This window comes from Pleurodeles waltl, chromosome 6 (genome assembly GCF_031143425.1).
Source record: "Pleurodeles waltl isolate 20211129_DDA chromosome 6, aPleWal1.hap1.20221129, whole genome shotgun sequence".
NCBI classification, from domain to species: Eukaryota; Metazoa; Chordata; class Amphibia; order Caudata; family Salamandridae; genus Pleurodeles; species Pleurodeles waltl.
In genome coordinates this window covers 980998740-981013428 of record NC_090445.1, presented here as the reverse complement: position 1 = coordinate 981013428, position 14689 = coordinate 980998740, and the positions used below count along the sequence as shown (strand labels likewise).

Here is a 14689-nt window from a genome sequence, read left to right as displayed (position 1 = left end):
TCCAAAAGATCATTCTACAAAGAGCGAATCGACAACAATGCGCAAACAACAAAGAGCTCTTCAACATCATCAAAGAACTCGCCAACCCCATGTTCTGCTCCATCGATTTTCCCCCTCCCCCCCATGCAAGACCTCTGCGACTCCTTGGCCACCTTATTTCACCACAAGATCATGGACATCCACAGCAGCTTTGCCTCCCCGATTCCCCACGACCACTGTGGCCAATACTAACCCCAGTCACACCAACCTCCTGAACACCTGGACCCACACCTACAACAAGGACACCACCAAGACCATGAGCACCATCCACTCCGGATCACCCGCCAACCCATGCCCACACCATGTCTTCAACAAAGTCAGCCAAATCATCGCCCCCCCCCAACTCCATACTATCATCAACCGCTCCTTCGAGAACACCACCTTCCCGGAGAGCTGGAAACACACCGAAGTCAGCGCCCTGCTCGAAAAACCCAAGGCAGACCCCGAAGAACTCAAGAATTACCGGCCTATCTCCCTTCTCCCCTTCCCAGCAAAGGTCATCGAGAAGATAGTCAACAGCCAACTATCACGCTTCCTGGAGGACAGCAGCTTGCTCAACATCTCCCAATCTGGCTTCTGCAAGAACCATAGCACTGAGACCGCTCTCATTGCTGCTACTGACGACATCAAGATCAAGCTCGGCAAAGGTGAAACCGTTGCCCTCATCCTCCTCGACCTCTCGGCAGCCTTCTAAACCGTCTGTCACCACACACTTCGCACACGCTTCCACGATGCCGAAATCCGCCACAAGGCCCTGGACTGGATCACATCCTTCCTCTCCGGCAGAACTCTGAGTCCGCCTCCCTCCGTTCCTGTCGAAAGCCACCAAGACCATCTGTGGAGTCCCAAAGGATCCTCTCTCGCCAACATCGTCCGATCCCATGGCCTCAAATTCGTCTCCTACGCGGATGACACCCAACTGATCCTCTCACTCACGAAAGACCCCACCACCGCCAAGACCAATCTCCACAACAAACTTCATGTCATCGCCGACTGGATGGAGATAAGCCACCTCAAACTGAACTTGGATAAGACGGAGAACCTCATCCTGCGCTCCAACTGATCAGCATGGGAAAACTCCTGGTAGGGCCGCTCCTACTCCCACCACTCACGCACGCAACCTCGACTTCATACTGGTTTTATCGCTCACCATGACCCATCAAGCCAGCGCCATCTCATCCTCATGTTTCAACACCCTACGCATGCTTCGCAAGACCTTCAGATGGATCCCCATCGGAACCAGAAGAACGATCACCCACGCCCTCGTCAGCAGCAGACTGGACTACAGCAACACACTCTACGCGGGAGCAACGGCCAAGCTCCAGAGGAAACTTCAGCGCATTCAGAACGCCTCTGCACACCTCATCCTTAACCTCTCCCGCCACAAACACCTCTCAGCCCACCCCAGAGACCTTCACTGGCTAACCGTCAGCAAGAGGATCATCTTCAAACTCCTGATCCACGCTCACAAGGCTCTCCACAACGCAGGCCCTGCCTACCTCAACGAGTGTCTCAGCTTCCACATTCCCACCTGCCAGCTACGCTCCGCCGACCTCGCCCTTGCCACCGTCCCTGCATCCACCGTACCACAACCGGTGGCAGATCCTTCTCCCACCTTGCCGCCAAAACCTGGAACTCCCTCCAGTCAGCCTACGTCTGACCCAGGCCTTCCTGAACTTCAGGAAACGGCTCAAGACCTGGCTATTCGAGCAGTAGCAACCCCCTCCCCCTAGCGCCTTGAGACCCTATCGGGTGAGTAGAGCGCTTAACAAGTGATTGATTGATTCGGAGCATCTGGGCATTTTCTTGATTTTTTTTTTTTTTTTTTTTTTTTTTGATTTTTCTTTCTTTTTTTTTCAGGCCTCTGTTCAGAAATCACAGTGTCAAAAGTTTTGCGTGCAGACGTTTCCACAAGGACATTTCCTAGGAGATACTGACTGGAATGGAACACTGGACTCCTGTACGCCTTCCAAACTCTGCCCCTCTTTCCCAGAGTTCTTAAAAAGATAAGATCAGTTGGGGACAAGCCATCCTACCGACACACAGGCTACTAATTCAACAGGCTCATCGGTCACAGCAGTTCAGGATCCTCCCCTCGATCCTGGGTAGTCTACACCCCCATGCTTGGAGACTGAGCAGGAAGCAGCTGACTGTGTTTAATCCACTGCCTGAAGTGGTGGATGTGATCCTAATGTTCAAGAAATCCACTTATGTCAAGTGCTGGAACAAATTTGGAGCCTGGTTTGGTATCCACAAGATTGACCTTATAGAAGCCAATCCTTTGCACATTCAGTGCCTTTCTGATGGATACAAACTACCTGTGGATTCCTCACCTTATGAATTCATCCTTGCGCTAGCATCCGACGGAAAGTCTTCTTCCTAGCTCTCCACGTTGACGAGGACGACACAATTGCACGGCTCCACGCGACTCCGTCTGACGTCACCGTGCCAATAAGAGGTCCTCGCTGGCGTACTGACGTCAGTTTCCTTTTTTCTTTGCCTTCGACGCCAACGTTTTTTTCCTGGCTCGTTGGATAGTGTGTATCTTTGGTAGTTACAATGTCTTCCCCGAAAAAATCGGGTTTCAAGCCTTGTAATGAATGTGGCGGTAGAGTGGCGGTCACTGATCCGCATGAGAACTGCCTTTGGTGTCTTAGCTCTGAGCACGATGTCGAAGGGTGTGGATCGTGCCAGAGTATGAATCCTAAGGCACTTAGAGAGGCCAAGCTTTTCTTAGCGAAGGCTAAGAAGAAGGGCCACAAGAGGGCTTCATCTCACGCTTCTTCCAGGAGGCACAAGAAGAGGCGCCGTCATGGCTCACGGAGCCGATCGAGGTCTCCATCTGCTAGATGTCGAAGTAATTGGGAGGTGAGCCCTACTGTGACTCCAGAGCCCCAGCGTCCAGAAGTATCTCTGACGCCGTCAGTCTATGAGGTGGCTCCTCATAGCCCTCAGTTTTCACCGGCGCCACAAGAGCCTGATGTGCAGCAGCAGGATCAAGATCAGAGATATCCTTCTTTCCCGGCTCCGGGAGCGGATCCGGTGGCATTTTTAAATGCAATGTACGCTGTTTTCCAGGCCCCTGCTGGTGCACCGGCGGGTCCCACGGGGCCATTAGCTTTTTCACTGGGCTCCCTGGCTCCATATCAGATGAAGCCGTTTATGCCATTTTGCCCTGTTGAGGGTGCCGGGTCGACGTCGATGATGTCTCCTCGAGGTATGGCGTCACCTTCTAGATCCGTGGCGCCGTTGCCATCTCCACGTCAGCCGACGCCGATGCTCTCCCCTGGCCAGCCGGCTCCATTACCTGCGTGCCAGCTGACTCCGAAGAAGGCGCCATTGCAGTCTGTGTCGACGCCGGGTCCGAGTGATGCTCTGATCCATTTATCATCTTCTGTGCCTGGTCGGGATTCAGAAGCGGTGCCTTCGGCGTCAGTGGATTCGATGTCGACGCCAGGGTTAGAATCCCACTTGAGATCTCGGAGAAAGGCCTTGCATCTCCTTGAAGACGAAGAATACCAGCAGTTGGAAGAGGGTGAGCTTATGGATCCTTTGGAGGAATACCAAGGATTGGGGTCAGCCAGTGGGCTGGATACTTCCCCGGAATGGGACATTTCATCTCCGGGGGAGTTTACGGAGGAGGCAGCATCATTCCACTTGGTGATTAGAAAGGCAGCTGACTATTTAGACCTGCCTTTATCTGCAGCAGAGGTAAAGACAAATCTGCTAACTGTGGCTGCATCTGTCTACATCCTCAGCTGATCCTTTGCTGCCCTTCAACGAGGCAATGTTGGAGCCTATTATGGACTTGTGGAGGAAACCAGTTTTGTCTCCGGCTGTTAATAGAGCTGTGGCAAGGAGGCATAGGGGGGCTCCTGTCACGTCATCCAACCCCAGATAGTTCAGTGGTTCAAGCGTCTTGCTCCACAAAGTCTGCTCCTGGTTCGTTCCCTGTAGCCCCATCAGATAGGGAGTCCAAACGAATGTAGCAGTCTTCAAAAAAGATCTTTTCGTCTTGCAGCATGGCGCTTAAGACTGCGAACGCTACCTATGTGCTGGGCAGGTATGTCCATGCCCTTATGGACTCAGCCAAGGCTATGGTCGGGGATCTGCCACAGGAGGCACAGAGGCCTTTTGGAACACTCCTTTCAGATGCATGGGCTGTGGCGCAGCAGATTATACAATCCTTGATACAACAGACTCAGTTGCTAGGGTGATGGGAACGGGGAACATCTGTTGCTACAAGGAGGCACACGTGGCTGAGGTCCTCCGGATTCTCCTTGGATGTACAGACCACCTTACTAGACTTGCCCTTCGATGGTGAAAGGCTGTTTGGGGGAGAAAGCTGATTCTGCCCTTGAGCGTTTTAAGGAGAGTCGAGCTACAGCAAAGTCCTTAGGCTTACAGGCTACCCCTGCTGCCCTGTATAGGTCTTTTCGCAGGTTCAGAGGTTTTGGTCATGGGGTGATTTTTCAGAGGCCCCAGTACTCTGCCCAACAGCCTGGCAATCTATCTTATCGACCCTTTAGATGGTGTGGGAGGGCTCGAGCTAGAGGGGCAGTCCAGCAGCACCCTTCTTAGTCATCCTCTTCCTCTTCCTCTGGTGGACAGCAGCAGGGGAAGCAGCCCTAGTTTTCCCCACTTTATCGAACATGCCTCTCCTGTAGGGGCAAGGCTTTGTCTTTTTCTCCGCCAGTGGAAGTTGATAACAGCAGACTCCTGGGTGTTGAATATTGTGGAAAAAGGATATGTTCTCCCCTTTCAGGTGTTCCCGCCTCCCTCACCACCACCCCCCCCATCCCCCCTCCCCCGTCCCTCGTTTTGTTCAGAGGACCATCTTCTGTTGTTGCAACAGGAGGTTCTGGCCATGTTATCAAAGGGTGCGATAGAGTTGGTTCCGGAGAAGGAAAGGGGTCAGGGTTGTTATTCAAGATATTTCCTGATCCCCAAGAAGGACAGTCGCCTGAGACCGATCCTAGACCTGAGGATTTTGAATTGGTTCCTCAAGCAGGAGAAATTCAAAATGCTGACTCTAGCGCAGGTACTTATGGCGTTGAGCAAAGAGGATTGGATGGTGACTGTCGACTTGCAGGATGCGTACTTTCATATCCCTATACTCAAGTCGCACAGGAAGTATCTCCGGTTTGTGGTGGGGTCGCAACACTACCAGTTTGCGGTCCTTCCGTTTGGGCTTACTTCAGCACCTCGAGTCTTCACAAAGGTGATGTCGGTGGTTGCAGCACATCTCAGGCAGAAGGGAATAGCGGTATTCCCTTACCTGGACGATTGGTTGGTCAAAGCCAAGTCTCCAGAGCTGGTGCTGCCTCACCTGCAGGTGACAACCCAGTTGTTGTTCGATCTGGGGTTTTCATTAAAAGTGCCCAAGTCTCACCTGGAGCCCTCTCAACACCTCCTGTTCATAGGGGCAGTACTGGATGCAACATTGTATCGGGCCTACCCTCCGCCTCAGCGGATTCAGGACATTCAGACACTGATTGCAAAGTTTCAAAATGGAGCGGTTGTTCCAGTCCTCAAGGTCTTACGCCTGCTTGGTCTGTTTGCTTCTTGCATTCTGTTGGTCACTCATGCGTGCTGGCATATGAGGGCTCTTCAGTGGTGCCTCCGCAGGCAGTGGTTTCAGCACAAAGGGAATCTCGAGGATTCGGTAAGGATCTCCAGGGACACTGCAGCGGATCTCCAATGGTGGGCAGTGGACGGCAACATTTCCCAAGGAAGGCCGTTCTTACTACCACCCCCAGTGGCCACAGTTGTTACGGATGCCTCCACTCTACGGTGGGGTGCTCATCTGGGGGATCTGGAGATCAAGGGTCATTGGTCTCCGGTGGAACAGATGTTTCATATCAATCTGTTGGAACTGCGGGCGATACGTCTGGCTCACAAGGCCTTCCTCCCTTTCCTTTGTGGTCAGTCGGTTCAAGTCCTCACAGACAACACTACCTCGATGTGGTACGTAAACAAGCAGGGAGGAGTAGGGTCGTACCTTCTTTGCAGAGAAGCTCTGCGGCTCTGGTCCTATGTTCAGGACCATCAGATTTGCTTGATAGCAAATCATTTGGCCGGGGTTCTGAACGTACGTGCGGACAGTCTCAGTCGGCACTTCTTGGCCGATCACGATTGGCCTCTCCATCCAGACCTAGTCCGGTGCATCTTCGAGATGTGGGGGTCTCCGCAGGTAGATCTATTCGCCACTCGGGAGAATGCGCACTGCCCGTCGTTCTGTAGTCTCCAGTATCCGTTGCAAGGAGCGTTGGGGGGCGCGTTTCAAATACCCTGGGACGGCCAGTTGCTTTACGCGCTTTCCCCATTCCCTTGATTCCTCTGGTCCTGAGGAAGATTCGCCAAGACAGGGCCCAAGTCATATTGGTGGCACCGGATTGGCTGAGAAGGGTGTGGTACACAGGCCTTCTACAACTCTCAAAGTGCCCTCCGCTCCGTCTCCCGCTCAGGGCAGACCTCCTCTCGCAGTCGCAGGGGCAGGTTCTACACCCCCACCTCCAGAGCCTGCACCTTCATGCCTGGAGATTGAACGGGGCAACCTGAGTTCTTTTTCTCGCCCACCGGATGTAGTGGATGTTATTCTGTCGTCCAGACGACACTCCACTAAATACATTTATGCCAATAGGTGGGCTAAATTTGTTATTTGGTGTGGAGAGAAACAGAAAGATCCCTTGAAAGCCCGCCTTTCCATTGTATTGTTATTTGCTCTTGATTTAGCAAAGAAAGGCTGTTCAGTAGCTACAGTGAAAGGTTATTTTGGCCGCTCTATCGGCTTTTCTTTGTCTCCCGCACCATCCCTCTTTATTTAAATCTCCGATTGTAAATAGGTTTATTAAGGGCTTGCTTAATAAGTTTCCCCCCACGCCCTTTCACATGCCTCAGTGGTATTTAAATCTTGTTTTAACATTTCTGATGGGTTCACCGTTCGAGCCCATGCATTCATGTCCTTTAAGGTACTTGGTTCTTAAGACTGTATTCCTTATTGCTATAACCTCTGCTAGGAGGGTTGGGGAGCTTCAAGCCCTTTCCATAAAACCCCCCTTTACCTTGTTTTTACCTGATAAAGTGGAACTGAAAACCAGGGCGGCTTTCCTGCCAAAAGTTGTCACTCCTTTTCATACGGGGCAAACTATTACCCTTCTTTCTTTCTACCCTCCTCCCCACCCCTCTAGAGAGGAAGAGAGACTCCATCGATTGGACCCTAGAAGGGCTCTCAGTTTTTATATTGAAAGGACAAAAGACTTTCGCCTGGAGGATCAGCTGTTCGTGGGGTATGTTGGTCAGCGGAAGGGCAGAGCAGTCCATAAAAGAACAATCTCCAGGTGGGTCATTCTTTGTATAAAAGTTTGCTACTCACTGGCAAAGAAAGTTCCTCCTGAGGGTATCAGGGCCCACTCCACCAGGGCTAAGTCGGCCACTTAGGCCCTGGCAAGAGGAGTCCTGGTGGTGGACATTTGTAAGGCGGCAACTTGGGCGTCCCTCCACACTTTCGCTAAGCATTACTGCTTGGATGCTGAGGTTCGGAGGGTCGGCCATTTTGCGCGATCTGTTTTACAGGATTTCTTGGTGTGATCCGACGGGCACCCACCTGAGTACGGCACTGATTTGGGACTCTATTCATAAGGTGAGGAATCCACAGGTAGTTGGAATTCATCAGAAGAACAAGTTACTTGCCTTCGGTAACGCTTTTTCTGGTGGATACAATAGATACCTGTGGATTCCTCACAGTCCCACCCGCCTCCCCGTTGCCTGATTGCACTAGGATATGTGGTTGTATAGATATATGTGTATATTGATATTTTTTTCCTGTATATATAAATGATGGTTTTTGATTATGTTGCATCATGAGGGTTTTACGTATATATGTATTTATTGGAGTTATTGTGGAAGTCGGTTCTCACCTGTTCGCCTCAAAGGCACGTAAAAAATGGGTGAAACTGACGTCAGCACGCCGGCGAGGACCTCTTATTGGCACAGTGACGTCAGACATAGTCGCGTGGAGCCGTGCAATTGAGACATCCTCGTCGACGTGGAGAGCTAGAAAGAAGACTTACCGTCGGATGCTGGCGCAAGGATGAATTCATAAGGTGAGGAATCCACAGTTAGCTATTGTATCCACCAGAAAAAGCGTTACCGAAGGTAAGTAACTTGTTCTTTGAGTCTGATGTAATTATTCCCCTGGTCTCAAACATCTTCTCAGTTACCCTAGCCACTTCTTCAATCCCTCCCACAACACTTCTTTCAACCCCCTCTTAGTGTTTGTCCTCTGACTCCCAAAATGTAGCTTATTGGACCTCCTTAACTTGTTGCTTCTTTGGCTTCTAGGATGGTGCTAGTTTGTCAATAAAATATATACAGCAGACTCCTCATGTGTTGGGCAAATGTATTTTTAGGAGTTAATTTGCTTTCTCTTTGAAATGGGTGAACGTTTTATTCGTAGCCCTTCCACATCTCAGGTTACTGCGGAGTTCTCAGATGCGAGTCTTAACCTTGCGGGTGGTCATCCCAGCATTATGCAGGTTGCATGGACAAGTGATCATATATACTGCTAGCTGAGTGTTAAAATTAGAGAAGTCTCTAATGTCCCATGTTGTACTGTTGTTAAAGGTGACCTGTTTAGTGACCTTTGTTAGATGGCACACACTACAGTTCCCACATGGATGATGTCCATTGGGTAGTAGTAGGTAGTTTATATCTTCTGATTTACTACGAAGATGGCGTGGGCGGGTGTGTACAAGCATGTGTCTAAGACTCCCTTCCCATTTATGCGAAAATATGGGTTTAGGAATATTTAATGAGCCACCATTGAGGATGCGCCATTGTTTGTTGATGATCTTGCTTACTTGATTGGAGCCTATGTTAAATGTTGTGGTACATTTCGGTCTTTCCTTTTTCTCTTTTTGGGGAGGGGTGTTTAGAAGGGATTCTCTGTTATTGTGAGCTCGCTTCATGGCTTGGTTAATTATTCTTGAAGGGTATTTCCTAGCCTCCAGTTTACAAAAAACAAGCCCACAGTCTAGCATCTAATCTGATATCTCTGAGCAATTCCTTCTCAATCTGAGAAATTGTCCAAATAGTAAGTTCTCTCTCCAATTGCGGGGGTGAGCACTATCAAGCTGGAGTAAACAGTTTTTGGCTGTTGGTTTTTCATGGGTGGTGGTTTTTTTTTTCAGAGCACCATTGGTGGCTATAATGTTTTAATCCAGGAAGACCAAATGTTCCTTGCTCATTGTTTGAGTGAATTTCAAGAACTGGTCCTGTCTGTTTAACCACTCTAAAAATGTCACTACTTGTGTCCCTTCCCCTTTCCAGATAACCAATATACCATCAATATATCTTTTCCACAATACTATGTTGTCTCTGTATGGATTGGTGGGGTTTAGGATTCTCTTTTTCTCTAGATGACATAGGGACCGGCCAGACTCGGAGCGAAGGTGCTTGCCATGCTGGTCCCTTGTTTCTGACGGTACAAGTTTTTCTCAAATAAAAAAATTAAAAAATTGGTTAAGGCCCAGAAACAGCATTCCATAACCACATTCTGTGGTGTTTGGTAGTCCCAATCTAAGTCAAAGATAACCTCAATTATGTGTAATGTGTCAGGGTGAGGAAGACTCGTGTATAGGCTTTCCACATCCAGTCCTATTAGTATCTCATTTGCTGGATCAAAAGGTCTGTTTTCAAAAGACCCACTACGTCTTTAGATACCTACCTTAAAGATACAGGGCCTGATTCTAACTTTGGAGGACGGTGTTAAACCGTCCCAAAAGTGGCGGATATACCACCTACCGTATTACGAGTTCCATAGGATATAATGGACTCGTAATACGGTAGGTGGTATATCCGCCACTTTTGGGATGGTTTAACACCGTCCTCCAAAGTTAGAATCAGGCCCACAGTGTTTTGGACTATGGCTCTTACAAATGCACCTGCAAAGCAGGACAGAGGTTCCACAATAGATTTGATACCGGATACGATGGGTCTACCTGGAGTTGATTCAAGGTTTTTGTGAATTTTGGGAATAGTGTAGAAATAAAGAGTTAATGGATATTTATTAATTAGGAAATCTCCTTCTTTCTGGGAAATCCAGTTGTATGCTAAAGTTTGCTCCACCATGTTGTGGATCTTCATCTTTAGGAAATCAGTAGGGTCCCCCCTGAGTTTTTCGTAGTTACGTGTGTCACCCAGTAGTCTTAAACATTCTTTACGATAGTTTTCTAAGGTCTGGATTACGATAGCGCCTCCCTTATCTGCTGGTTTTATTACTATCTTGTTGTTGTTAGCTAGTTCCTGTAAGGCTTTTTTCTCGTTCTAGGTTGTGTTATGGAACTGCTTCAAAGTGTTAGGATTAATCTCACTGATATCCTTCGGAACCGCTTTTTCAAAGGCGAGGATTTCTATTGGGATAGAAGTGTTGGGAGGTGTGAAGGACGATTTTGTGCTTAGACCTGTGTCCCCCAGTGCTAAATTGTCTACTAGTTGCTGACCTTCAAAAAAGGATCTTAACTTGATCTTCCTAATGAAATCATTTACTTCAATGCACAATCTGAATTTGTCCAGGGGGGCAGTTGGGATAATTTACAGAAAACAACTGACTATTCAATATGCCTAGAAGTTTTCCATGAGCCAGTTTGTGTTGTCAGTGGTCTTTAAACCTTTGTATGCCTATCCCCTCTTCAGTCAAAAATAATTTCTCCTTACTTGCCCTAGGTGACCTAACTTGCTAAAAAGATTAGTGACGAATATGGTGTACTGCCAAAATATTGTTTTGGACTTTGAGGTGTTTTTTATGGCTAATCTTTTTCCCAACCTGAGATTTACACTATCATCAGAGAATGATAAGTTGTGGAATAATAAACAAATAAATCATCTGTGCCATTTCAAAACCTTCTTACATAAAGAACACAATCATTCAGACAAGACTCCAGTAATATCCACGTGCTGCCAACTTTCTCATTCATGTTTGGTTGGTCAGTTATTATTTAAAGTTCTATTTAGTTGTAATTGTGTCTGTAGCTCATTTTGTTATGGAGCTGCTGCACCTGTGACTACAGAAAAGTAAGCCATGAGCAGCCATGAGAAAGAAAGCTGCATAGCGAACGCACTTCCTGGAAGCTGTCCCTATCTGCAGGTGAGGTTCCGAAAATGACATGATTTCCTAAGCTTCAAGAATTTTCTGGATTTCTTTTATTTATTTGTTTGCTCTCTCTACTGCCAGATTGTGTGAGAATAATCATTTTTCTGTATTTAAGTGTGACAATCAGGCAACAGAGTTAGCCTTGACTATTCCTTGTAGTTACATGAATCCCAGCAATAGTAGGTACTTGAGAGCAATTATTTTCTGTAGTGCTTTCATCAGTGGTTTTTAGTGGGTTATGTTTGTTAACTACATTTGTAATTAGTGTTCCTGCTAAATCTGTGGTTGTTTTTAAGTATATTTGTGTCCCTGGAAATCTGATAGTTATTTAGCAGCAATTGAATTGTGCTTCCCATTATCAACTTTTACAGGCTTGAAAACATTTCATGGGTAGTGGCTCCTCAAGGTATGAAAAATTATTTTAGAGATCCCCTTCATGGCAAGGAAAATTGTGAATTCCTTAACCAGATGGAGCGGTTTCCAATGTACTGAGGCGGGTTGATTGCGCATTCTGGAATAATATCACTAAACCCATTCATCAGAAAATGTGTAAATACTAGACTAATGTGCACATCCGAAATTAAGGTATCAGTGAGAAACATGATGCATTTCTTTCATTTTCCACAGGCTTATCCGGAATATTTGATCACGTACCAGATAGTAAAGCCCGAAGTCACAACAGAAGAATAGATTGTAAAAACTATTGGGAAAACAAGGCTGCAGTTAACATTTTTTCTTTTTCAATTTGAGATCACCCTCATCTGAAATTGTTAGTAGTTACTGTAAACAGGTTTACTATGTGGACATTGTCACACTTGGAATCTGTACGTTTTCTAATCATTCAGCACTTTAATATAATCCATTTCATACTAAATGGTTTTTTTCTGTATTAAAAAAAACACAAACCTAACTTGAATTTTTTTTTCTCTCAACATGCCAGGCATCAAGTCTTATGTGCAATTTTCTATAAAGAAGTGAATTTACTAATCTTTTGTACCTTAAGCACATCATTTACACTGAAGCGTTATTTAATTTGTAAATCTGTAAATAAGAGCTTTTATACTACCATGGTGTTTCTGTACACTGTTTGTTGTGTAAGTGTACTGTTCGAAACAAAACTATGTACAGAAAAATGTGTAATGCATTTAAAAAAATGTATATTTCATTTCATAATGCTTGGTGGTCGGTGGATTCTCCTCCATCAGGAAAATGTGTTTTCAGATGTCAAATAAAGGAGGACTTTTTTTTTTTTTTTTTTTTTTTAATGTGATATTATAAACTTTTTATTAAGAACATGTATTTTATTATGATTTCATTGTGTGCTTGTGTTGATATTTCACCTCCAACTCTGGTTATGTTTTAGAAGCTATTTATCAGCAGTGTGCGTTCTTAACAAATTGCTGCCATCTAACTGTTACTGGGGAGGGTTACTCTAAAGTATGTATGAAACATTTCCTAGTGGCTTCTGGCCTCTTCTAGACTTGTTAAATATTAATGCACATTGGCTTTAAAACAGATGATTTGTTGTTGTTACTGGGCATTTTTGTATGGAACCTATAACCTGTAGGAAGACCACCGAAAGTGGAAAATATCTGAAATTCTCACTAAACGTTGTTATATTGCATCTACCTGCCCAAAGGAAGATCTAAGTTATATCAGTGAAGAGCAGCCAGTTTAATTGTGTTAGTCATGGGAAAGCAGAAAACATACAGTGGACAGCCAAAAAGCCTACACCAACTGTTGCTACGTTTGCAGTTGAGTACTTTATATTTGAGTTGTTAGTGTCCTATATGATACTCTTGAGATGAAAGCAGATCTCCTAATTTCAAAACTATAATTTCATCTATGGTTTCAGAAGAGCCACGTCTTTTATTCATGGGCACGGGACATTCCACGTATTTTCTAGTTACACACTAGTTGATAAACGATGAAACCAGAATCATGTCCTATTATGTCTGTTTTGTTCATATTAGCCTAGACTAATATTACCAACTTACTGGCAAGCTGAAAGCAGGAAAAGTGAAGCATACGTCAGTGAAAGTTGACATTCTGCATATCTTTTTTTGATTTTGCTGTAATTTGACAATGTTGAAAATTATCCAACATTTACTACCTTTTATCATTTTGGTATTCTTCCTTGTGGGTGTGGTACCGTGAAATGCCAGCATGCTGTCTGTTTTAAACCTGCCCGAAGCAGCCTTTGTTAATAGGGAATTAAGTTAAAAGGGCTGTTTTTTTTTTTGTTTTTTTTTTTGCTAGCATAGTATGTGTCCCATACAAATGTTAGTCAAGGTAACTTTTGGTGTGTAGCCACATGAAGAGGTTTCCAGTACAATTTAATGCACCCCTTGGTTATTCAATGCAATACATACATGATTAATTGCACACTGTTTTGTATGTTTGTGGCATGTCACATGTTTGTTTTCATTGTTTTAACTTTCCAGAATGTTTTATTTATTTTTGCAAGACTTACTTGCTCTCTAAAGGTTAGAAAAAAAGTTTGGCTGACGTATGTATGGAGTGGTGTATTATTTGCAAATGCATTTGTACAATCTTTGACTAATTTCCAACAATCCTCTATGTACTATTACATTCCGGACCTGTTTAATAAACATTAAATATTTTATAATGAATACTGCTTTTAGATTTCTTTCTAAGCGCATTTTAGCTATGCATTAAACATCCTAAATAAAGCATACGAAAAGTAAATTGCATTACCCGTTTATATTAACAAAAGAACATCTATGTAGAGAATACCAAAATAATTTGATTGTAAGTCATTTGAAGCAACCATGGTTCCATCTTTCAAATGAAAACTGAATTACTGAAAATGAACAGAATTATGCATTGCTATGTTTCTGTAAGTGGTTGCACACAGTACTTGGAAGACCATTTAACAATTACCATTTAGTTATTTATTAGGTGCCTTCAGACCTGGAATTTGGCAGTTTGTCATATTTTCTTAGTATGACTCAATATGAAACAACTATATCTTTGGTGGCAGGTGCTGTACCTTAAGAATGTGGAATATCAGATGCCAAACACATAGGCCCTCATTACAACCCTGGCGGTCGGAGATAAAGCGTTGGTAATTCCGCAAACAGCCTGTGGTCGTGATCCCATTTTTTTCGTCTGCCAGCCTGGCAGACAAAAAAATGGGATCACGACCATGGCGGAAACCACCATCATAGACAGCCACTTTAACACTCCAACCGCCAGGACGGTAGCAACAAACTCCGCAGCGGTCACCGCCAACAGACAGGCGGAAGACAATGTACCACCCACTGTATTATGAGAGGCCAATCCGCCAGCTGTTCCGGGGAGGTACCAACGACATCAAAAGCACGGCGGAAACAGTACACTGAAGGGGAACCACTCACCTTTCGACACTCAATGAAGAAGCAGGACGCCATGGAGCCCGAACTGCAGTTCTTTCCCATGCTGGTGTATCTACTAATACACCAGGAATTTGAAAGAAGGAGATGACGACGGTGAGTA

The 14689-nt window shown here is 45.7% G+C and overlaps 1 protein-coding gene across 2 annotated transcripts in view; it reads left to right on the top strand.

The window, feature by feature from the left end:
- The window catches only part of TNKS2 (tankyrase 2), a 511364-nt gene extending 497540 nt beyond the window's left edge, over positions 1-13824 (top strand). For both annotated transcript variants that reach the window (XM_069239858.1, XM_069239857.1), the window contains one exon: positions 11819-13824. In XM_069239858.1, coding sequence (XP_069095959.1) covers positions 11819-11881 — 63 coding nt within the window. In that variant the 3' untranslated portion in view covers positions 11882-13824. The remainder of the gene's footprint in view (positions 1-11818) is intronic.
- The last annotated feature ends 865 nt before the right edge of the window (positions 13825-14689 follow it).